Raw genomic sequence first — 24,993 nt, forward strand, 5'->3', positions numbered from 1 at the left:
TCTGCTCCTTGGTTCATCCTGTAGACCTTGTTAGCCTCAAGATCAGTATGACCTCTGAAATCTCAGTTTCGAGCAGGTTACTCTCATGCAGTGGTTTCCTGTGCTTCTAGCTCACCACCTGGCACACCCTGAAGACAGTCACTTTTCAGTCTTGTTGAACCCTCCCGCTCACTGACCTTCCTCGCTCTTTCACAGCTCTCTTGTTTTCTGCCTCAGATCTCATGGCCCATCTTTTATAGCTGCTGTACAGTCACTCCCTGACAAACACACTCCAAATTCCTTTGCCCCTCTTCTTCCTTTGGGAACACCCCTTCCCGAACAATCCCCAATTCCCTTGTCTTCTTTGTCCAAGCCTGAGTTCAAATAGCTGAACTTGACTGACTGGTTTCACTTTAAATTCACGACCACAAACCTCCAGTGGGCAAATACTTGGCATCCTAGAAGCTTTGTTTTCCTATCCCCACACCTCCTCTCTCCCCCAGTTTCCTATATTCCTCTCCTCTGCTCACCTTCAGCTTATGATCTCATCTCATACCTGATCAAGGAAAGAAGAAGTATCAGAGGAAAAATCCCCCAAGTTCCCACCACCAGATCTCCAAAGCTACTCGCACCTGCAGCCACAGTCTGGTTTCCGTCTGGTTACGATAAACGGACTGTGCTTCCTCCTCTCAAAGGCTCATCCCAACATGTGTGCTGCCTCCCGTCCTTCTCACGGCAGGCACTCTCCAGCACTATCCCCTCTCTCTCCTGCATCATGATTTCCCCATTCTACCGAGTCATCTTGTCAGCACGCAAACATGCTCTAGTGTCTTCTGCAGTGAAAACGACAGCAACCCACCTCTCCACCCACCCTCTTTCTCTATTACTCACACTTCTCTCTGTGCAGGACCCTGGTTCCAATCCCTAGCCTCCCATTCCTTCCCTAATCGACATCAATTTAGCTTCTGAAATCGCCACACCATTGAAACAGCTTGGGACAATAAAGATTGGTAGTTACTACCAAATTTCTAAATACAATGGACATTTTCCTGTCCTTATCTTACTCGACTTCTCAACTGACATGTTGATCAGTCCCCTGTTTGAGACACTCTACCCTCTCAGCTCACAATACTTGATAGTTTTCTTCCTTCTTCTCTCTTTCCGCCAGTATCTCTGGAATTCTTGAACTTGGGCCTTTTTCTCACCTATAGCTACATATGCTAAGTGGCCTCATACAGTTTTATGGCTTTTTTTCTTCACCACTCTATTGCCAGTGCTTTACTCAGGGCCTAACTTAATACATAGTAAGGTAGTATTTGACGAATGAATGAATAAATGATTCCTTGTATTTTTATCACGTAACATAGTTCTTAGTTGGTTTCCATAAAATATTTGTGAAATAACTGAATGGACATTATTATTCTAATCCTGCAAATGAGGAAATGGAGGGTCAGAAAGATTAAATAATTTATCCACGATCACACAGCTAATAAGTGGCACAGCTGGTATTCATTTGGTCTTAATTCCAAATCTTTGTTCTTGCCATTACATCAAACTGCCTCCCTGTATATTTCACTCCTAACTCCAAGAATCCACCTTCATTTACCCTATTCTCAAGCCACAATGGGAATGACCTTTGCACTTGAATATGCCTCTTATTTTCCCACCTCTCAGTCTTTTTCAGGCTTGAACCCATATTTCCACTTCTAATTGCACATTTACAGGAAGTTGTCCTACCAGTCTCTTGAGATACTTTTCAAATTCTATGTCAACCTTAAAATGTTAATTTTCCTGGTTGCAAGTAAATTTTCTCCCACCTGTGAACGAAAAATGTCACCTGCCGTATCAGTAAACAAAGGATGTTGCAGCCATCAAGCCATCACGTTATGGCCACCTGACAGTCGGCCCTGGGGGAACTCAGGATGGCGGCAGGATGCCCCACCATCCCGCAGTCATGTGCTGAAGTACCCGTCCACCCGGGCAGTGCACCTGAAGAAACTCAGGATGAGAAAACACAGGATACTGGCCCCCAGTAGCTGAGGTGCACATCAAAGGAATGCTTTCAGTGAGCTCAAACTCTTGCATCTTCCCATACATAGAAAAGTACTAAATTCCTTAACTTGAGATATCTGGTTTTCTTTAAATAACAGTAATCTTTTGATGTTCCGACTACCAGGTCTTTGTTGCAAAAACACCTGTATATCCTGGCTCCCCCATTGCCTCTTCCCAGCTGTCCCTCGGAGTGATCTGAGAATCCTGTCTCCTGGGCTTGAAGTCCTCAGAATGTCCACCGAATAAAACGTAACTCTCAACTTCTAGGTTGTGCATTTTTTTTCAGTCAACACACCTAAACTGCCTTTAAGTACAACTGTATATTTGTATCATATTCTTTCAGTGTTGAAACTGCCTATGTGCAGGGATTGTAATCGCACAGTGCCACCTTAATATTATGCTTTACCTTTCATGTTGAAAGGCTGAATCAGTGATTATTGACTTGGAATGAAGAGTTTTAACTTTGTATTTGATCTAAAGACAGAATACTCAAGGGACATGAGTAGAACCAAGTAACTGAATATACAAATATATATTTAACATTAAACTCTATCCAGAGAATCTAACTGAGGGTCTGGATCAGTTGAGGGAATTTGGGGGAAAGATGTTGGTTCTTCTTGGCTCATTCAGACAATTAGGCCATTTTCTTCAGTGGGCTTTTGACAGGGAAATGGGGAGCTGCTCTGACTGAGGTTGTGAGATAAAGCAAAGTCTAGATTAGCAGCAGCTTGTGAGTTTTGAGTTGTTGGTGATGCCATCTCTGATCTGAGGCAAGTGGAGAAGCCAGGAAAGGGTGGGCTGGGAGAGTCAAAGGAGGTCCTTTGTGTCAACGTGATGGGCTAGAAACAATCCCTTTGTCTTATCTTTCCAAACTTGTCTGCTGAGTGTAAGCGAAAATAATGAAGGAAAGGGAAGCCATCTTGCATTCTAAATCCAAGAATCTTCTCTGTTGCCATAAAACAAGTCATCTACACTCTCAGATACAAAGTGTCTGCTGAGAGGTCAACTTTAACACATTTCTGGCACCACTGTCATTTTTTTTTTTTAACATCTTTATTGGAGTATAATTGCTTTACAATGGTGTGTTAGTTTCTGCTTTATAAGAAAGTGAATCAGTTATACATATACATATGTTCCCATATCTCTTCCCTCTTGCGTCTCCCTCCCTCCCCCCTCCCTATCCCACCCCTCTAGGTGGTCACAAAGCACCGAGCTGATCTCCCTGTGCTATGCGGCTGCTTCCCACTAGCTTTCTATTTTACGTTTGGTAGTGAATATATGTCCATGCCACTCTCTCACTTTGTCACAGCTTACCCTTCCCCCTCCCCATATCCTCAAGTCCATTCTCTAGTAGGTCTGTGTCTTTATTCCTGTCTTACTCCTAGGTTCTTCATTACATTTTTTTCCTTAAATTCCATATATATGTGTTAGCATACGGTATTTGTCTTTCTCTTTCTGACTTACTTCACTCTGTATGACAGACTCTAGGTCCATCCACCTCATTACAAATAGCTCAATTTCGTTTCTTTTTATGGCTGAGTAATATTCCATTGTATATATGTGGCACACCTTCTTTATCCATTCATCCGATGATGGACACTTAGGTTGTTTCCATCTCCTGGCTATTGTAAATAGAGCTGCAATGAACATTGTGGTACATGACTCTTTTTGAATTATGGTTTTCTCAGGGTATATGCCCAGTAGTGGGATTGCTGGGTCATATACCATTGTCATCTTAACACAGCTGTCTCTCGTGTTCTTTTAAGGTTCAGTTACTTTGTTTTCTTCTTTTAATTTTTGGTGAAGTCCAAAAGTGACCAGGTGAAGCCTAAGAACTCGGATTAATAATAAATTCAGTTCAAATAAAATAGGTCTCTTTCTTGGTGACTTTTATGGGTCTACCATTGTACGCACTTTACAACAACCCTGAAGATTCAATAAATGATCGGCTAAGGCTATGCAGCCAGAAAAAGCGAGGCAGAATCCAGCGGAGGTCAGTATACTCCCCAAATGTTCCGCTGCGGAAGCGCTGTCCTCCCTCTCCGCACGCTCGCTCTCCCGTCTTGGGTGGGAGCTGCTGCAGCAGCTACATCCCAACGAAGTCGAACGTGAACTTGTAAGTTTTATGATTTCCGCACGCACTGAGGTGAATGTGGATAAACTTTTCAAATGAAAGCAAGCTGAGGATGTCTTTGGAAAGTACACATTCCATGGCAGGTGGTTCAGGAGCCCCAGACAGCTCGAGGTCGCGAGCAGAGAACAAAGGCGGACGACGGGCAGCGACTGGGAACCGGGAACACCGGTTCCCGGGAACACCCGGGAAGGGGGGTTGGGGAGGGACCCCCGGGAGGGAGGGGACGCCCGGAAGGGAGAGGACCCCCAGGAGGGAGACGATGGGGGTGGTGAAGACTCCGGAAGGAGGAGGAGGAGGAGGAGGAGGAGGAGGAGGAGGGGGCGGGGCGGCGAGGACCCCGGGAGGGAGGGGAGGGCAGAGGCGGGAGAGGGACCCCTGTAGGGAGAAGAAGGGGGCGGGGACCCTCAGGAAGGAGGAGGAGGAGGGGGAGGGGAGGGGAGGGGAGGGGAGCCCCGGGAGGGAGGGGGTGGGGACAGGGGCGCGGACACCTGGGAGGGAGGGGCGGGGAGGGACCCTCGAGATGGAGGAGGAGGGGGAGGGGCGGGGAGCCCCGGGCGGGGCGAGGTGGGAGGAGAGGGCTGACGTGTGAGGGGCTGGGCCGGGGGCGGCGGGCAGGGGGCGGCGGCGAGCGCGCCCAGGGCGGCGGGCCGGGGCGGGGCTGGGGGCTGAGGGGAGCGGCGGGAGGTGGGGCCGCGGAGCGCGCCGGGCTGCGGCGGCCGGTAGGCGGGGTAGCGGCGGGCTAGGGCCGTGCGGTGCCGAGGGCAGCGGCCGGGGGGCGGCGGCGGCGGCGGCAGCGGGCGCGGCGGGCGGCGGCGGCGGCGGCCGAGGGAGCAGAGGGCCCAGCGGGCGCGCACGGCGGCGGGCTCGGCGGGCGGCGTCCTCGGCGGCGGCGGCGGCGGGCGGCGCGCTGGCGGCGGCCATGGCGGTGGCGGCGGCGCTGGCGGGCCGCGGGGCGCGTGGAGGCAGGGGCCGGCCCCCGGGCGGCGGGCGGGCGGAGGGGGCGGGGCCCGGGCGGCGGGCGGCCCGCGCTGCGGCGGCGGCGGCGGCGGCGGCGGCGGCGGCGGCCGGGACGAGGCGGCGGCGGCGGCGGAGGCGGCGGCGCGGGGCGCTCGGGCTGATGGCGGCGGCGGGCGGCCCCGGGGCTGAGCTGTCCCCGCGGCCGTGCGACAGCGACCCGGCCACCCCTGGAGCGCAGTCCCCGAAGGTGAGGAGCGGCGGACCGGCGGCGGCGCCTCGGGCCCGGGGCCGGGGACCTGGGGGCGGCCCCGGGGGCGGGGGTGGCGGCCGTAAGGAGGCCGTGAGGGGGCGGCGGGGACCCGGCGTCGGGCTGGCCCGTCCGGCCCACCGAGCCCTGGCACAGTCGCGGAGCCCCGCGCGGGTCCGGGGGCGAGTCGGCCTCGTTCCGAAGTCTTTTTGGCGGTTTCTGCGCCGAAGGAGCTTCTGAGCACGTCCCCCGGGGGACTTTCTGCTCCGCGTAGAAATAAAACTTTCTTCAGAAACGGAGAGAGTTTTCTTCACGTTAGTCTGGGATACTGTATGTTTTTAAAAGCTTCTTCATTTGAGGAGTATCTTTTTGAAATATTTGAGCTCTTCCTAAAAAACAGAAATGTGTTCAAGTGGAAAAACAAGCCAGCCAGTTAATGAACTTGGTTTGAGAACAAATAACCGTACTGTTATTTTCAGGCCGACTTTTTTGTTTTCAAGTTTTGTAGTTTGCACTGTTTTAAGGAAGTAAAACGGACTTAGTGTTTTAAAGTCCGAGAGGAGTGGAGAGGAATCGACATGAGCGGTAGGATGTCGTGCATTAAAACATTTTGTTTTCAAAGTTAGTTTACTAGTTTGTGACAGAAGGTTGCAATGGAGCGATGAGTTGTACAACCCCAGTATTTCAGTTGTAAGTGAAAAGTTGGAATTGCAACGTGATGGGAACCGGAACCCCGAGGACCCTTGTCTTCGCTGATCCGGGGTCAGCGTTGGCATAGGGACGATTCTTCGGTCCCCTGGCGAGGCTGCCCATGCCAGGAGCCCCTCCTGTGCGGTCCTCTGTGCACGAGGGTCCTCAGGTGCCCCGACCGGTGACAGCGGCCAGGCGGTGGGTCTCCGCGCAGCTGTGCTCGCAGAACCTGAGGCCTGGCCTGCGTGCGGCGGCCCCCCCCCCCCCCCCCGAGTACAGGCCCAGCTGCAGGAGCGTGTCTGAAGCAAGTGTGGGACCCCCAGAAACGGGTTTAATCCCAAGGTGGGAGCCGCCTGTGACTCTGAAATGCAGATAGCTGATATCGGAGATTTCGGCAGCCTTAAAGCTTAGGACTTCTGGGTCAATATCGAGGTTGCAAGCGAAGTTCTTTCAACTTAATTGTATTCCATCATAATATTAGGAGGTATATATTGCTGTTTGACCTCTCCGATGTTCACCTTATGTTATAGCACATTTACCTAGAATTTATAATAGTGAATTCAAACACTACTTGTGAAATTGTGGTTTCAGCTTTTCTGAGGACTTCGCATTTTTAACTTTTTGTCCCTTTTTGAGTGTCTAAATTTTTAAGCCAAGGGAAATGTGCTTCAATGGATATTAAAACCCTTAAAGTGCTCAGAAGCAAGTAAAATATAAATGATACTCAAATGCTTATTGAATATGAAATGTTTCACTTGGGAGAATTACTGTTATGTGTAAGTTTTTGGAGAATGGATTTAGACTGTTCTCCATCTCCTACCTGGTTGCTTTTCTTTATAGGAGTATACAGAGCTCTTCAATTGAATGCTTATTTTGTAAGAACTGAAGAGGAGAATATTCCCCGTTGTTTGCTATTTGGTAAAGAATCTGAGTAAATTCCTAACAGGTGGAGATTTTTTTTTTTTTTTTTTTTCGGTACGCGGGCCTCTCACTGTTGCGGCCTCTCCCGTCGCGGAGCACAGGCTCCGGACGCGCAGGCTCAGCAGCCATGGCTCATGGGCCCAGCCGCTCTGCGGCATGTGGGATCCTCCCGGACCGGGGCACGAACCCGCATCCCCTGCATCGGCAGGCAGACTCTCAACCACTGCGCTACCAGGGAAGCCCAGGTGGAGCCTTTTAATACTTTATAATCATAGCATCATAATCATATTAACTAACTTTTACTGGGCACTTAATTGTTTGCTAGGCCTTGCTCTAAGGGCTTCCCATGTATTAACTCATTTAATCCCTACATTAGCCAAGTATTGGAAGCAGTATTAGGGTCCCAGTTTTACAGATAAGGAGCTGATCACAGAGGATAACCACTCAGCCCGTGAAGGGCAGTGCCCAGTAAGATTCCAGGCAGTCCAGCTTTGGCATGCTTGACCAACATACTTACTACCTCTGTATTCTTAGAACCGTGGTATTTAACAAAATTGTACTGTCTTAGGAAGCTACATTACCTTGATTTTGTTTTTTAATTTGTTTTTTAAAGTCTTAACTAATATGCGATTAAATTAATTTCCTGACACTTGATAACATCATTCATTGCCTTAATGAAACGGTCTAACTTAACAGCCCTTCATATTGTCACGTAGTGGAAGATGTCGCTTAAAATTTTTTTTAAGCCTCTCCTTTTTGGGAGGTATTGTGTGGTGTTATATAGGTTGATGACTCTTATTAGGGTATATTTTTTGCTAAATATTTGCAATGTAAGAAATAAATTAACAGGATTGATCATCTGTTTTTAGTCCTTTTGTGTTCCCTTTTCACAGGGATATAAGTACCTAAAGTAGCCAGTTAGAATAGTCCAATAAACCAGCTATAAGTTGAGTTCAACACTACGTGATCCGTACATTTTTATCCTAGCTAGGGTAGGAGGATTTGCTTTAATTTCAGAGTATTGCAGCAATTTTATGTGTTTCTCTAAAGCAGGAGGCAGTTTAACCTCTTGGTAAGAAAGCAAAAGTAGATTTAGACTTACAAGTTTATTGAAAATTTTCTTACTTTGATTTGTATTGAAGATTAGTTTTTCCCAGGTCTTGCCCATTCCAGATTCTTGTCCCTCATTAATTATAGTAGGAAGTTAACATTTGTATAGTCCTTAGAAAGCCTTTAAGTTGAGCCTTCTAGCAAGTCTGGGAGGATACATAATTAATCTTTCCTTATTTATTGGTCTTGTTATCTCTTGAATCTTTTAAATGTTTAGGATGATAATGAAGATAATTCAAATGATGGGACCCAACCATCCAAAAGGAGGCGAATGGGCTCAGGAGATAGCTCTAGGAGCTGTGACACTTCCAGTCAGGATCTTGGGTACTGTCATTTTATTGCTTACTAATGTTTTTTGTGGTACGTGTCTTTTCTCTGCATTAGCTCCCTGCTCCCTATCCCCCAGCGCTGGCAAAGGCAATCATTAAAGATTGTAGAATGTTTTTATTGTGTTTTACAACGTGAGAGCCAAGTTGCTTTTTGCTACTTAGTGCAATTTAAACTCAATGTTTCATGTGGTTAAAATACACTTAAATTCACCATTTTAACTATTTTTAAGAGCATAATTCAGTGGCATAAATTACATTCACAGTGTTGTGTAACCATCACCACCATCCATTTCCAAAACTTTTACATAATAAAATTCCCATTTCGCGTATCCCCAGCCCCTGGCGGCCACCATTCTACTTTCTGCCATTACGAATTTGCCTATTCTAGGTACCTCATGTAAATAGAATGATACAGTGTTTGCCTTTTTGTGTCTGGCTTAATTTGCTTAGCATAATTTCTTCAAAGTTCATTCATGTTGTAGCTTGTGCTAAAATTTCCTTCCTCTTTAAGGCTGAATTATACTCCATTGCTATAATTATTCTCTGTGTTATGTTTCTCTCTTTATCTGTTGATGGACACTGGGTTGTTTCCACATTTTGGCTGGTGTGGATAATGCTGCCTTGAACATTGGTGTATAAATATATTTGTTCAGACTTCTTTGGGTATATACCTAGGAGTGGAACAGGTGGGTCACGTGGCAATTCTATGTCTAACTTTTTGAGGAGCTGCCAAACTGTTTTCCACAGTGGCTGCACCATTTTATATTCCCGCCAGCAATGCACAAAGTTTCTGACTTCTTCACATCCTTACCAGCTTGTTGTATTTCCTTTTTTTTTTTTTGATAACAGCCATTCTAAAAGGTGTGAAGTGGAATCTTGATGTGATTTTGATTTGAATTTCCATAATGACCAGTCAAATTGAGCGTCTTTTCATGTGCTTATTGGCCATTTGTATATCTTTGGAGAAATGTCTGTCCAAGTTTTCTGCCCATTTTTAAATTTTTTGTTGTTGTTGTTGTTTAGACATTCTTATCAGACATATGATTCGCAGATATTTTCTCCCATTCTGTGGGTTGACTTTTCACTCTGTTGATAGTGTCTTGATACACAGAATCTTTAATTTTGCTCAAGTCCAAATTATTTACTCTTTCTTGTGTTGCACATGCTATGAATCCACTGCTGATTCATATCTAGAATCCATTGCTAAATCTGAGATCATGAAGATTTACCCCTATGTTTTCTTCAAGTTTTCTAGTTTTAGTTCTTACATTTAGGTCGTCCATCCATTTTTAATTAATTTTTCTGTGTGATATGAGGTAAAGGTTCAATTTCATACTTTTGCATTTGGTTGTCCAAATTCCTAGCACCACTTTTTTTTTTTTTTTTTGCGGTACGCGGGCCTCTCACTGTTGTGGCCTCTCCCGTTGCAGAGCACAGGCTCCGGACGCGCAGGCCCAGCGGCCATGGCTCACGGGCCCAGCCGCTCCGCGGCATGTGGGATCCTCCCGGACCGGGGCACGAACCCGTGTCCCCTGCATCGGCAGGCGGACTCCCAACCACTGCGCCACCAGGGAAGCCCCCTAGCACCACTTTTGAGAAAACTGTTCTTTTGCCTGTTACTTTTAATTGGATGGATGCATAAAATGGTGTTATATTCTGCCTGTATTATCCCTGATGAAATTTAGAGGTTGAATTGGTCCGGGTCCAGACATCTGTAGTCTTTACTATTCAGGATTGGGGATTGATCTGTAGTGCACTGGGTATGTGGAGTGTATGTACTTTATAGTTCAGTTTATTGAGAAATGGGTTTTTAGAGTTCTGCTTTCTCTGCTGTTTGTGACTCACTGAACAGAAGATGGGAAACAGAAGTTGATTACTTTATCCTTTGGGTGCATGAAATAGTGGCTGTGGGTGCTAAGCCCATGAGAAAGAATTCAGAACTGGTATCACTACCCCGATTTGCAAAAGCTAAAAAACGTTGCCTTTGTTCCTGACAGTTGTGAGACTTTGTTCTTTGTGATATGTGGAAAATGTTATGTCCAGTGTACATTTTTTAAAAAAACATTCATTTATTTTTGGCTGCGTTGGGTCTTTGCTGCTGTGCGTGGGCTTTCTCTAGTTGCAGTGAGTGGGGACTACTCTTTGTTGCGGTGCACGGGCTTCTCATTGTGGTGGCTTCTCTTGTTGCAGAGCATGGGCTCTAGGCATGCGGGCTTCAGTAGTTGCAGCATGTGGGCTCAGTAGTTATGGCTCATGGGCTCTAGAGCGCAGGTTCAGTAGTTGTGGCTCATGGGCTTAGTTGTTCCACGGCATGTGGGAAGAGATCTTTCCAGGCCAGGGGTCGAACCTGTGTCCCCAGCATTGGCAGGCGGATTCTTATCCACTGTGCCACCAGGGAAGTCCTCCAGTGTAATTTTTTGCTTTGGTATTCCAGATGGTTGTTTCTTTTATCTCTCCCTCTTTTGTAATTTCATTGATGCACATGAAATCATAAGAACTTCTTTGTATTACAAAATCATAGAAGACTGAGAATTAAAATAATTAAAATAGTTTTTCCAAATCCTTAAAATATATTCTCAAAAATGTTTAAAAATGAATATCCTTTAAAACAAAAATGATTAAAGTGTTATAAAAGCTACATTTAAGGCATAATACATATTTCTGTGCTTAGCTTTAGCTACTATCCAGCAGAAAATTTGATAGAGTACAAATGGCCGCCTGATGAAACAGGAGAATACTATATGCTTCAGGAGCAAGTCAGTGAATATTTGGGTGTGACCTCCTTTAAACGGAAATATCCAGGTATTAAGTCTTAGTTTATATAACAGATTACATCTAGCTTTTAACTAATAGTAATTCTTGTTGATAGGTTGTCAAGTGCTGAATACTTGAGTACGGATTGTTTATAACGTTTTATATTCTTCTGCTGACTGATTTTTATTTGCAGCTTTCATTCGTTCAGCATCTCTCTTATGTCTTGTAAACTGATATACAAGCAAAATGAGGAAGATGAATTTCCTGGAAAAACTTGAGGGAGAAATCCTTTTGTAGCCCCATGAATGAACTAAGGGCTCTGTTACTTGACTGCTGCTTCTTGGCCTTAGGGATCGAGGTAGCTGCATCAGCTGTATCTGAACTTGGAGAGGCTGTGTTTCACCAGCTAGTTTAGTACAGCTATTTGTCTTACCTTCTGGCTTTGGATTACTCTGTTTTCAGTTTTATTTTACCTTTCATTTTTTTAAGTTGTAAGCTTTTTTGTGTAGTCTTTTAATAATAATATTTGGAATATGTAACAGGGAATACTTTTTTAAATCCATGAAGATTTTAACTTTAAACATTTTTTAAAGGTTTTTAAGCTTTTAAAAGTTTTACAAGTGCAAAAGACTATTTTTGATAGTCTTTTATTCTTTTTTTTTTTTTTTGGAGATTTAGAGCGACGAGATTTGTCTCATAAGGAGAAACTGTACCTGAGAGAGCTGAATGTCATTACAGAAACACAGTGCACTCTAGGTAATGAACATTAATGAGGCGATACCGGATGAGTATTTATTCTCTTTCCCAAAATATTTTACAGAATTAATAAATAGATTGAATTATTTAAATGCTAAACTGTTAACTTCATTTTTGATTATTGTTAAAATACAGAAGAGAATGATGTTTTATAACAATATCATTTTCTAATAACTTTAACAGAAGTGTCAAAGTGTGTGTATGTTTTGTGTGCAAAATTTGTACAGTACTTTTTAAAAGTATTGGTCCTCGTCTCTTAAAAGGCAAATTTTGCTCAATTTTTAGTTATGTATAGTTATCTCCCTGCTTTATTTGTAATTTTCCCTTCATAAATATATTAAGGCAACTTTTTAATATAAAACCATGGGAGTTCATCTCAGCAGTTGGTATAATCTGATGCCATGAGTTCCAGAAGTTGCCTTTGTGATTTATGTGTGGGTGCTGATGCTTTTGGTGAAATTTGAATTGACTCTGTAATATTTCTGGTCTATCAAATTTGAAGACTAAGAACTGAAGTATATACTGAAAAAGTCCGTTTCTCATCTAGTGTCCCATGTTGATTGCCAGTGGTTAGTGTGTGTCATTATTTAGCAGTTGTTTCTAGTAAAGGGATATGTGTTTATATATAGTATGTAGAATCTTAAAAAAGTTTTGGTTGAAAAATTGATTTATTTGCCTTTGCAGCTTTGGTAATCTATTTCTTTTTAATTGTTTGACTTTGTATTATGAGTATTATTTTTTACTATTTTTGAATGTATTAAACTATTTTGCTTTGACTATTGGAAAACTTCTTAAATGTAGAGTAGTTTGAAGGAAAAGCAAATTTTGCAAAGTGGTATGTTCACTTAGCCTTGAAAAAGCTTCTTTACCTTTTCTTTGGTCTGAAATAGGCTTAACAGCATTGCGCAGTGATGAAGTAATTGATTTAATGATAAAAGAATATCCAGCCAAGCATGCTGAATATTCTGTCATTCTTCAAGAAAAAGAGCGCCAACGAATTACAGATCACTATAAAGAATATTCTGTAAGTATCTAGGTAACCACCATGTTGGTTTGGGGGAATGACGTTTTATAAAGTTAGATGTGACTTCCAACTGTAATATTTTTATTTCAGCAAATGCAACAACAGAATACTCAGAAAGTTGAAGCCAGCAAAGTGCCTGAGTACATTAAGAAAGCTGCCAAAAAAGCAGCTGAATTTAACAGCAACTTAAACCGGGAACGTATGGAAGAAAGAAGAGCTTATTTTGACTTACAGACGCATGTAGGATCTCTTACATTTATTCATCCCTGAGCCTCGCTAATTGCTTGTTACCGTAGGCTACTGAACACCTTTACCGTAGTGTTTCGTACCAGCAGTATGTCCTTTTCTTCCCCAGAACCGAAGCTGTCGTTTTTAATGTGCCTGATACTGTTTGCTTCACTTCTCTGCGTGTGTGTGATATGTCTCTTGCTTTTTGGTTGGCATGCTACTGAAGGAGTCTAGTAGCTGCATAGCATCCTTGTGTGTCCCAGGGGTAGGTATAAGAGACTTCCATAGTCGTTCACGTACTTCTCACCCCTACCACATGAGGTTAAAACTTACAATTTCCGTTTCATAGATGAGGACGTTGAGCTCCAGAGGTTTCATAAGTAGCCCTTAAGTGGTGAGCAGACACACTGCCTTTCCTCAGAAATGACGGCCACGGTAAACAGCCAGACGAACTCACTAGAACTAGGAATACCAACCCCCTTAGGTCATAGCTCCTAACGTCTCTTATATTTTTAGCTTTTGCGGGGAGAAACACGGTAGAGAGCAAGAGGGAGCTGTTTTCCTAAAGCCTTGATTCTTCGCATGGAGTCCGGTGTGTCTTTCTCTTTGTGTTAAACCAGGTTATCCAGGTGCCTCAAGGGAAGTACAAAGTGTTGCCGACAGAGAGAACCAAGGTCAGTTCTTACCCAGTGGCCCTCATCCCTGGACAGTTCCAGGAATATTACAAAAGGTACTTAGTGGTTTTTTTTTTTTTTTTTTACCATTAACATCAGTGTTGGTGAGGGACTTCAAAGCCTTGTGTTTGTCTTCTAGAAGTTTTTAGCTCTATAAGCATCACCATAAGATGTATAAGATTTGTGTCAGTCTTTTGTATCTTCTATGGTTCTGTGGTGAAGAATGCTCTCTACAGAACTTGAACATCTGCTGACAAAGCCTGAGGTGCCATCTCACTGCCCACCTGTTTGTGTTTCTGTGGACAGGTGCCAGGGGTTCTCCAGACCTCCATCCTTAAAGTATGGTCCATGGCCCAGCATCGCTGGTGTCATGTGGAAGCTTATTGGAAATGCAGACTCTCAAGCACGCCCCCAGACCTTCTGCCTGGGCGTCTGCATTTTCACAGATGTAGAGGGTGTGAAGGAAGGCACAGAGTGGCTGTGGGGAGGCATGGCCACCTGGGAGCTTCTGCTACCCTGGCCTGCCACTGCTTCTGTTCCTGTAGCAAGAACGCTGCTTGTCTCTCCTTTCCAACCTGGATATAACTGAAAACAGGGCCCACAGCATCACTTGTGTCAAAATCTCAGCTTTTACTTCATAAAAAACCTTATGCTTTCTAGGATAGAGAATATTCTTTAGACAGTAGTATTTAAAATAGACTATACGTGCTTCCATGGTGGTGCAGTGCTTAAGAATCCGCCTGCCAATGCAGGGGACATGGGTTCGAGCCCTGGTCCGGGGAGATCCCACATGCCGTGGAGCAGCTAAGCCCATGTGCCACAACTACTAAGCCTGCACTCTAGAGCCCAAGAACCACAACTACTGAGACCGCGTGCTACAACTACTGAAGCCCATGTGCCTAGAGCCCATGCTCCACGACAAGAGAAGCCACAGCAATGAGAAACCCGCGCACCTCAACGAAGAGTAGTCCCCGTTCGCCACAACTAGAGATAGCCCATGCGCAGCAACAAAGACCCGACACAGCCAAAATAAATAAATAAATAAATAAAAAAAATTAAAAACAAATAGACTATACAATCACACTATTTGAAAGTCAAACTTAAATCATGGGTCAGCAAATTTTCATTTTCTCACTTTGGGCAAAGCACATTATTGAGTGATAGGCCTGTGTCCCAACCCCTGTGCTTTTTGGTGTGACGTCTTAGGTCAGCGGGATGCTGATCCAGTGTCCTCTCCCTACTGAGGTTCCGAGATCATAGCCGCCTGGTGCGATCCTGTGGGGATGGCTCGGACGTCATCTGCAGGCCGTGTGCTGACTGACCTGGGGAAGGGGTTGCTGATCCCTAGTTTCAGATGAAAGAGATGATTACATTTGTTAGAATACATGCTTCACAAATTGGTTTAAAATAATTTGTTGCTGGAAATTTTGTTTCTTAAATAGTATCTTGTACTGTGCACCGCTGTGACTTACCTGTGTTAATTTATTTGATGCTCACGTTCACTCTGTGAGGTGGACTTGTTACCATACCTGCTTTACGGGTGAAGCAGCAGCAGTGCACAGGCAGTGAGGACTCAGGAAAGTGGGAGGGTGGAGGTGCTCAGGCAGGATTCTGTATTGCCACAGTTTCGTCCTTGTCTGCTGACATTTTTTGCGGGGGGAGGGTGTTGAGGGTAAAGGAGAGAGACATAATCTTTTGATAACAAGAATCAAATATACATTTTATATTAGACTGGTGAAAAAATGTTTAGACTTTTTTTTTATTCCTTGTCCCTATTTGAGTACCAAAATGAAAAAAGTATTTATTGCCTCTAATCATTTTTCAAAAGTATTTGTGGTTAATATTAAGGCTATTATCGTAGTTCAAAATTAGTCCATATATATTTAACAATAAAGGAAAACTGGGGACTTCCCTGGCAGTCCAGTGGTTAAGACTCCGAGCTCCCACTGCAGGGGGCACGGGCATGGGCACGGGATGGAACCAGTTCTCTCCCTGGTTGGGGAACTAAGATCCCGCAAGCCGTGCGGCACAGCCAAAAAAAAAAAAAAGGAAAACTGAAAATCCTCTCTCTGAACTATAGGTACTCGCCAGATGAACTGCGGTATTTGCCATTAAACACAGCGCTTTATGAGCCCCCCCTGGATCCTGAGCTCCCTGCTCTCGATAGCGATGGTGACTCAGATGATGCCGAAGATGGTCGAGGTGATGAGAAACGGAAAAATAAAGGCACTTCGGTGAGAACGTTTATCTTCAGTAGGAGGTGTCTCCTTTTCCTTTGAAGTTTTGCTGATAGCTTTCCTGGAGTGTTAAATTGAACTTGTATCACTACCCTCTTTTTGAAAAAGGACAGTTGCATATAAGTTCCAAAAGCTTCCATCAGGAAAAGTTATTGATTGTGTGTGTTGATACGGACTATCTGTGTGTGGCCTTTGGTAAGTTTTATCCTTAAAGTTGCCCCTTTGTGGTTTTCATGAGCAGGTTAGGCAGGGTACTAGACATTGGTTTACAATCTTATGCTTAACCGTCTTGGGTTAGGGGGAGCACATTAACTTGTGTTTCTGTTGCTTAATTAATAGTCTTCGGCCTCTTCTGGGATAATGTTAAGGTTACCAACATGTGCTGTTAGTTAGGTTTTCCTGCATGACTTTTTTTTTGTAGCAAAATGCAATTGCAGGACAGTCGGGAAGTTGATGTGCTCTGTGGAACTGAAGGAGAACAAAGAAGACAGTAGTCAGGGGTTTGATTTTTATTTAGCATGGCATATTAAGCAGCTGGCCGTTTTATATCTTTCTAGCCGACCTGAACGTGGGGTTGTGTTAGCATTAATGGGCACTACACTTTGTCACTAACAGCTTCTAAAACATATTTACTGATACATATCGCATTAAAGAAAGATGCTCTTCAGATACTAAAGTGACGACACTGCTTTTCTTCCGTCACGTTGGTACAGGGGTGCTGTGTTGTGACGAGGGTGTGATGAAGTTGACACTCTCCTACACTGCTAGTGGGAGTGTTGGTTAATACAGCTTTCTGGGAAAGTGTTTTCACAGTCTGTACCAAGATTTTTAACTTCCATGGAATTTGACTCGGCAAATACACTAATAGAATTTATCCGAAGAACCTGATCAGATGGTAACAAAATTTAAAATCCAATGAAGAAATGTCCATTGGAGTGTTATTTTCTATAGCAGAAATTAGAAATATCATGTCCACAGTGGGTTACATATTACATTTACATGGTAGAAATGCAGTTCAAAGAATATTTAATGATGTGATGAAGTGCACATAACACTTAAAAATATTAAAACACAGATGCACACACACATACAGTGTAATTCAGCTTCATGTTTGTGTTTTAAAAAATGAGGGCACACATGTAGGTAGGATGTGTGTGTGTTAGTGTGTGAACCTGGGTATCTGTACAAACACGTAACTAGAAAAGAGATACATCATGTTCCCAGGCGTTGTCTCAGGATATTTACCAGGGTGGTTATGGATAACTTGGTCTTTTCTTTTATAATTTTCATAATTTATATGAATGTAACATTTTTATTCTAATTAGAAAATTTTAAATTAAAAAATGGAGAATTAAGTGATTATTGAACTCCTAAACTTTGAACATGTACAATATGTCTGATACTGTTGTAAATACTTGACGATATTGGCCCTCTGCCTAGTTTAACATTAGGAAGTTACAGGTGTGGGCTTGAAGAACTTCTTTAACAACCTTTATTACTCAGTAAAAATACCCACACTTGGTTAAAGTAGTTTCTTTTTTAAAGAATATTTTTGTGTGAAACAAATATGCTCCCTTGTGACATGGTAAAATGGTGTTGAAGCTGTGTCGTGTAATAATAGCTGAAGTAGATAATTCTGTTACTGTTGACTTAGGTCAGAAAACAAAGTCGATTAAGGTACTTGCTGATATAAATGGAACTAGCTATAATGTAAGATGGATAAATGATTCTTACCATGACTTCTTTCAGTCTCACACTGGAAGATGTTTTCTTAGATTAGAATTCTTTTTATTTTTGAATTAATGGAACTTTAAAACTTTTCTTGGATATATTCTGTAGTTTTCGAATCTGCATGAGTTCCAAGGAACCTCTGTTTGTGCCTTTGGCTTGCAGGACAGCTCCTCTGGCAACGTGTCTGAGGGGGAAGGCCTTCCTGAAGGCCAGGAGGAGCCTCTGCAGGGAAGACAGAGGTCCAGGGACAAGGCTGCTCCTCCACGAAAAGATGCTTCCAAACGTTCTGTACTGTCCAAGTCAGTTCCTGGGTACAAGGTAGAAGAAAAAAGCCCCTGACTCAGCTTCCTTCCTGACCAGCCTCTCTCCCTGAAATATTTTAACTCTGAATTTCAAAGTTGTGGAGCTCCTGCCTGCTGCACTTCACTAGCTGTTCTTCTGTGGTGTGTGCCCTCTGTCAGCCTCCCTTCCTTTTTGCTTTATTTTCCTGGTGGCTTTTCTATCACTTTGGCTATGGTTTAGCTTCTGTTTTCTGTATATGTACAATTGATAAGAGAATCTTTTTTTGTTCTTTTAAATAATAACCAGGCAAGTATGGGTTTTTAAGGAGTGATCTAATAGGCAGAACTTTATACTTGTTTCCTCAGACTAAAAAGCATCATGGTCTGATGCTGAAAGCGCCCTGGTACTGGTAAAGCTGGGCCCGCTGAGCCATGCAGTGGGGAGGGAGCCCCTTAGGCCAGGCTGCATTTCTGCAGTGCCTTTCACTAAGAGCCATCTGGGTTCAGTCTAGGAACTCTTGGGTCCACTCACTGGCCACGTTGAGCTAACCCTCTGGTGGAAAACAGTAAAAGTGGTCTACATTGTGGTGGCTTTCAGCCTAACCTTGGCAGGTAGCCTGTGCAGTTCTGTGACGAGTATTTACGCATTATCTAGCAGGTGGTTTGGCTTAGATGTTAACTTGTTAACTTTTGATCCGGTTATTCTCAGAGTCAGGTAGCATGCTGTCAGCAATAGGGTTATTTTTATCGGTTCCTCCTTCCGTCTGCCCCTTCCCCTTCAGAGGGTCGGGTGAGCGATGAGTAGCCTTATTCATATATGGGGATTTAAGAGTATCATAAAAGGAGAAGAATTAGCTGCAAGTTTTATGTTTTGAGTGGTAACAGTGAAATATACACTTTTCAGTCTGCTATGTATCAGTATGCTTGTTACGTGCTTATGAAGGGATTTTGAAGGAGCATTTTAGAGTAAGTTGATCAGAAAGTTTTGCTGAGCGGAGTTGCTGAACACTTGTGTATGTCAGGTCAGGGTTGTGGTGTATAATCCAGAAGCACGGGTTCAAGTGGGCGCTGGCCAGTGTCCCTAGCCTAAGCAGAGCCCTGCTAACAGTCCATTGCCTTTCTTTTCCTGAAGTAAAAAAGCAACTTCACAAATTAGCATATTCCGTATTTAATTAGAAAATGCCTTTACGTCATCAGCTTTCAAGTATATATTTTTTCAGCCCAGCTTCATTCAGCAAGGACGGCTGCACTAGGCTGCAGCCATGTGATTTTTGTCCTTGTTTTACATACATAGATTATCTAATTGTTTTAAACTAAAGATTTAAATTAATGCTTAATAATTGAAAGCAAATGACCTCCAGAGATTAAGTTTTGGAAAGTTGGCCTGCTGTGTTTGCTAACAGTGTGCTTCTGGTCCTGGAAGAGCTTGGAATGGGAGCTGCAGCTCAAAGCACACTGTCAGTGTTACATAGACCTTTCAGAAAGTAAGCCTGGATTAATCATGGGTTAAAAAAGAAAAAATACTGAAACAGACGTTTAGAGGCTGAAAGTGAAGAACTATTCAATGCTATCATTGATTTAAGGTAGAAGAAATGAACTGATTGACCTAAATTGGTAGTACTCACGGGAGTCTGATACGCAGAATGCATTTTATAATCTGTGAACATTTTTAGTACCTGAAAGTGTTTCAGTTATTTCCAAGTTTGGAACAACCAGTATCTAGACAATACATTAATGTGAACATGTTTATTAAAAGTTACCCTCTCTATGAAAAGTATTAATAAGCCAAGATGTGCCTAAAAATTAGGGTACTTTAAGCTGAAGGTCATATATATAAACATGTTTTAAAATATGGGAGTTAAGAAAAATTATAATGTATTTGATGTCTTGCTTAATAAGATTCACTAGTGCTTGCCCTTAATTTTGTAGGACAGTATTGTTAGGTTACATTAACCTGAAATCGCAGCATAATTATTAGGATTCAGGCCTATGTTAAAAGTATATAATTAAAATCTATACTATATTAATGCTAACATGGAAGTCTCACTATCTTTGGTTGTTTTTCAAGCAGGAAAATAAGTGTATTGTGAACCTTTTATTTGAGATGCTGAGAACTCTTAGGGAGATTATTTTTTCTTGTCAGTAGTGAAATTTTGATGTTGTGCTGTTACGAAGTAGGACTGTCTCCATCAGACATGTATGGAGGGTTCCGTTTATTAACCTTCAGAGAGTTCCATACACTGTTTCCTTCCTCCACACCACTGCAAAGCCCGAGAGACGAGCTTCCCAGTCAGCGATTGGTACCCGACGTGTACAGTCCTCCACGTGAGCAGTGTGGCTTCTGAGAGAGCTCAGGAGTGCTTGAGTGAACAAAGTGTTTTCTTATATTGAGCTGTGGCATATCATCATAGAAAATGCTGCAAAGCTCTCTCTCTCTCTCTGTCTCTCTCCCTCTCCCTCCCTCTCCACCCGTCTCTCCCTCTTTTCATCAAGACGAAGACTATTGGGTAAGAAAAATTTTAAGTGGTTTAACAAAACATTATGATTTTAAGCTTAGAAGTAAACCTAGAATTTTCTTGGTATCCCTTTTATCATAGGTGTTCAATGTATATTTTAATGATTGTAGAACTTGAACTGCTCTAGAATGTGAATGACTAGCTTTGTGTTTTATTCTTTTGGATTTTTTGTAAAGGATCTCCTATGAGGAGTTCTTGATTTAGATTTCAATACTGTGTGGTTACTTCCTTGACTTTACTGAAAAATATTAAAGTACTTAGTATGCCAGTATCTAACTTGAACTACAAGTATTAAATAAGTGTATCTTTTACATTTAGTGCAGGTACCGTAACCAAAAGATATTTCTTTTTTTGGTGGATTGATAGGTAGCTTTCTGCTGTATATTATGGCGGTTACAGATTTGATCATAACTGAACCAGAATTTGGATCATAGAAGTGCACTTCCTAGCTATTTTTTATTTAGGAATGAGAACCTTTTATGCTTAGAATGTAGCAGTGACAACAGAGGGTAACTACACTGCAAGACTTAAGAGGTTTGAGCATGTGACACTATCCTTCTCTTGGGGAGCAGGGTATAAAGATACACAGGAGATGGAGAATAGTCAACAGTAAAGTTTTATATGTATGTTTTAACTTCCATGATATTTATTATTTTGTAGAGACATTTGTGATTGTTTAGAGTTATTGTTTTTATAATATTTATGTATAAGGTTGACTTTTTTAAAATAAATAAGCCAAAAATTATTTTTGAATGCCTCTGTCATCTTTTGTAGAGAAAGATAATTAAAAAAAATTTAAAAAACCTAAAGAATTCAGAACAAATTAGGCTGTGCAGGTTTTGAAGGTGGCAGTGAGACATTTCAAAGCTGGAATAATACAGTATGCAAAGTTGGAATTTTGTTTAGGCTCCTCTTTTGTTCAGTAGCTTAGGAAAGGGAAACATAAGATGCATTTGGCTGGGTTGTATTAAACAGAAATACAATATTTCTATTTAAAATGCCTTTTCTCCCAGTTTTTATATAAATGAATGAATGAATGAGTGAGTGAGTGAGTGAACATGCCCCCGGCCCCCATTTCCTACCTGGCCCCGGCTTGCTCTCCTTTCCTACCACTGCCCCATGTTCATGTGGAGCCAGTGAATATCGTGTTACTACGGTCGAGGCTGTGATCTTCCAATGTCCCCTTTCCCCTCCCGATTTCAGGTGTAGTGAACCTTCTTCTTTGTTCTTTTCCATGTGTTGCCACGTGTTTTCTTAAAGCCCAGATGCCTTCATTGGATAGTGCCTGTTTTTAATCTGAAAAATGAATGGTACTTAAAACATAGGGTGTCTGCATACTTTTAAGTGATAATTTCATATTCTGCCTGTCTGAGAACTACTTTTTCATGTTTTGTATGTCATAGTGAATGCTTTTCCTCTTAAATATAGGCTCTTTTATTAATGTATTAGATATGCAAAGGGAATAATCACACAAACCTTTTTTGCGCACGATTGTATGCTGAGACATCTTGCAATTAAAAATGTTAAAACATTGATTTTGTAACTTAGATTTTATAGATCTAGTTTTGCAACTTTGGAGAATATCAGGTTTTTTAAACAAGATGAGCATATAAGCTGCTTACAATGGAGTCTTCCCTTTGGGAACAAGCCTAAAACTTCCGTGTAGTGGTCACTCAGTACTTGGACTTTTCTCTTTCAGTTAATAGTGCAGTTTGACATGCATTAGTCTTCCCTTCCAGTTCATTATACGGATCTTACTGGGCATGTAGGGAGTGTAGAATGCTGTATCTAATCCTAACATGAGATCATGCCATTGACAAAATTTAAAAATGAAATCTAAGGCTTTAGTCGGTAGGCTGTTGTATGTTGAAGGCAGATTCATGTCAGGTTATGTCCTTCAAAAAGGTCCTCGTTAGCAAGTTAACCAGAGTAAAGATAAGGCAATACAGTGATAATTCCTTTTGAACCCATAGTAAGTTCTTCTGGCATGAATTTATAGCCCTCTTCTACCCTTCCAGCCAAAGGTCATTCCAAATGCTCTATGTGGAATTTGTCTGAAGGGTAAGGAGTCCAACAAGAAAGGGAAGGCTGAATCACTTATACACTGCTCCCAGTGTGATAACAGTGGTAAGTATTGACATGTCTTCACATTTTAACCACCCTATTTGTTGCTTCGAAAACTAGGATTCTTAGTTGTCAGCTAGACTTGAACCAAAGAATCATCAAATATATAAAGTCCATGTATTTTTTTCGACTTTGTGTTTTCGTTCCTCTTTGGCAGTTAAACATTGTAGCCATTCTTGAGACGTCCAAGCAAACTAGCATTTTATTATGCCATATTAAGTTACAAATTCTTGTGTGAAATACAACTAATACTGGTTTTGGTTTAGGCCATCCTTCTTGCCTGGATATGACCATGGAGCTTGTTTCTATGATTAAGACCTACCCATGGCAGTGTATGGAGTGTAAGACTTGCATTATATGTGGACAACCCCACCATGAAGAAGAAATGATGTTCTGTGATGTGTGTGACAGAGGTTATCATACTTTTTGTGTGGGCCTTGGTGCTATTCCATCAGGTAAAGATTAAAAAAAAAGGAATGTTATCTCTGAGTGAAGGGACTCTTCCAGCATTTTTTTTTTTTTTTTTTTTTGAGGCTGCATGAACACCATAATCACCTGACGGGCCTGGAGATCCTTTTATTCACAAGAAGTGACCAAAGCTGTGATCATGTCCACCTGTTTTTCATCCTTAGACAAGCTGACTAAAGGACAAGTGAGACATCAGACTGCCTCTAAGTTTTGGAAGTAGAGCTCAGTGTATATAGATTGAGGCAGTGTTCTACTGAAATAGCTACAGGAGTAGCATCCATTTGTTTCAAAGCCTTGATTTTGTAAGTCATCTAGAAACGTAACAGAAGCTGCGCCTTTATACAAATTAAACCAGATTTTTGTAAGTTGAGGCAGCATAACAATTCCAGATAACCAGAATGAACAGAGAGTAAATCACAGTAATCGGACTAAAACATCACACGCATAGTTGTGTAACTTTAGAACTTCTTTGCATGGGTGACACCGTCTCATACTTTATAAAATACGTGCCTAGGTTTCCTGGGACTTGTTGAGATGCAAGCAACTTACTTATTCAGACTTGTTTAGTGATTGAGATCAAGTACGTTGTAGGGCTCATCACAGTGCCGTCAGACACTTGACACGCTTTACAGGGCTGTGTGAGTGCAGCACACCAGCACTTGAGAGGATGCCAGGAGCGCACAGCTGCCGCTGAGCAGCACAGGCTGAAAATAAGCGAAAGTCAGTAACAGGTTTTATATTGGGATTTGTATGCTTGAACTTTTAGCGTATGATAGTGTTTGAATTTCAGAAAGGATTTTAACTGTTGAAAGGTCCCTACCATTATTTAGTTCCTCCCATGACCCCTTCCCTCCCCCTGTGCATTTCACTCACAGGGCATTGATGACACGGATTACCTTAAGGGAAGTTTGCATTTTTCTCCTTAAATTAAGGAACTCGTTAGTGCCCGTCCCACCAGAAATCCAGTGAGGATTATCAATAGCCGTTGCCAAAGAAGGAGAGCTAACTGGGTTTAAAATTCAGTCCTAAAAAGTTAAATTTCATCCTGTATTAACTAACAATTTTTCTCCTAGGTCGCTGGATTTGTGACTGTTGTCAGCAAGCCCCCCCAACACCCAGGAAAGTGGGCAGAAGGGGGAAAAACAGCAAAGAGGGATAGTTTTTGACCCCAATACTGTAATGTGCATTGAAATGAAGTATTTGGTGCCAATTTACAACATTCTCATTTTTATGCCAATAAAAGATTTCTGAAACTGTGTGCTTAAAATCTGCAAGTTCATTCATTTTGTTATAAGCTACTCTTACCCTTGAAACCAATTTCAGGTAGAAGAATAGTTCCATCTCCCAAAAGGTCTTTATCTTAGTACCCTGTCTCTTTCCAGAAATTCAGTGGTAATATCATGCAGCTTAATTTGAAACACTTTATTTCTCCGTTAGCCTAAAAGTTACTATTATTTTCATGTAACTTTCCTAATCTGTATCCTTTCTTGTCTACCATGGGTAGCATAGCAAAGTTATTTAATAACGGAAGACTTTTAATAGGAGCCCAAGATGATAAAATTACAAATGACCTGATGAGATTTGGTGCAGGTGGGTTTAGAACTGTCTTTAACTGGGACCTGCCTACCAGGAAATCCTGTTTGGACAGGAGGTGCTGTCCCTGCTTGGGGTGTAGGCATGGGACTTTAGTCCATGCTCAGGCAAGTGTGCAGAAATCATTACATTTCAGACTTGCTTTTAGTTAACTCTTCAACGCTGACACTTTGTAACTTCATAAGTCA

General features: G+C 42.5%; 1 protein-coding gene across 2 annotated transcripts; it reads left to right on the top strand.

The window, feature by feature from the left end:
• The first annotated feature begins 5,201 nt into the window (after positions 1–5,201).
• PHF10 (PHD finger protein 10) lies at positions 5,202–24,479 on the top strand. 2 transcript variants are annotated; one of them, XM_032651246.1, is made up of 12 exons: positions 5,202–5,369; positions 8,308–8,414; positions 11,091–11,221; positions 11,846–11,929; positions 12,820–12,953; positions 13,044–13,193; positions 13,802–13,911; positions 15,936–16,089; positions 17,986–18,141; positions 22,639–22,747; positions 23,011–23,199; positions 24,286–24,479. In XM_032651246.1, exons 1-12 carry the CDS (start codon positions 5,283–5,285, stop codon positions 24,369–24,371), a joined length of 1,497 nt encoding a protein of 498 aa, XP_032507137.1. In that variant the 5' UTR covers positions 5,202–5,282; the 3' UTR covers positions 24,372–24,479. The 2 variants fall into 2 exon arrangements, with proteins under 2 accessions (XP_032507137.1, XP_032507138.1); XM_032651247.1 differs by having other exon boundaries at positions 11,852–11,929.
• The last annotated feature ends 514 nt before the right edge of the window (positions 24,480–24,993 follow it).

The sequence above is a fragment of the Phocoena sinus genome, chromosome 12, assembly GCF_008692025.1.
Source record: "Phocoena sinus isolate mPhoSin1 chromosome 12, mPhoSin1.pri, whole genome shotgun sequence".
NCBI lineage: Eukaryota > Metazoa > Chordata > Mammalia > Artiodactyla > Phocoenidae > Phocoena > Phocoena sinus.

Excerpts from the sequence above, each read along its gene's own strand:
- PHF10 (XM_032651246.1), top strand. The coding sequence starts at position 5,283 with ATGGCGGCGGCGGGCGGCCCCGGGGCTGAGCTGTCCCCGCGGCCGTGC. Across the intron at positions 11,222-11,845 it reads CTTTAAACGGAAATATCCAG|ATTTAGAGCGACGAGATTTG; the intron begins GTATTAAGTCTT and ends TTTTTTTTGGAG. Across the intron at positions 11,930-12,819 it reads AGAAACACAGTGCACTCTAG|GCTTAACAGCATTGCGCAGT; the intron begins GTAATGAACATT and ends GGTCTGAAATAG.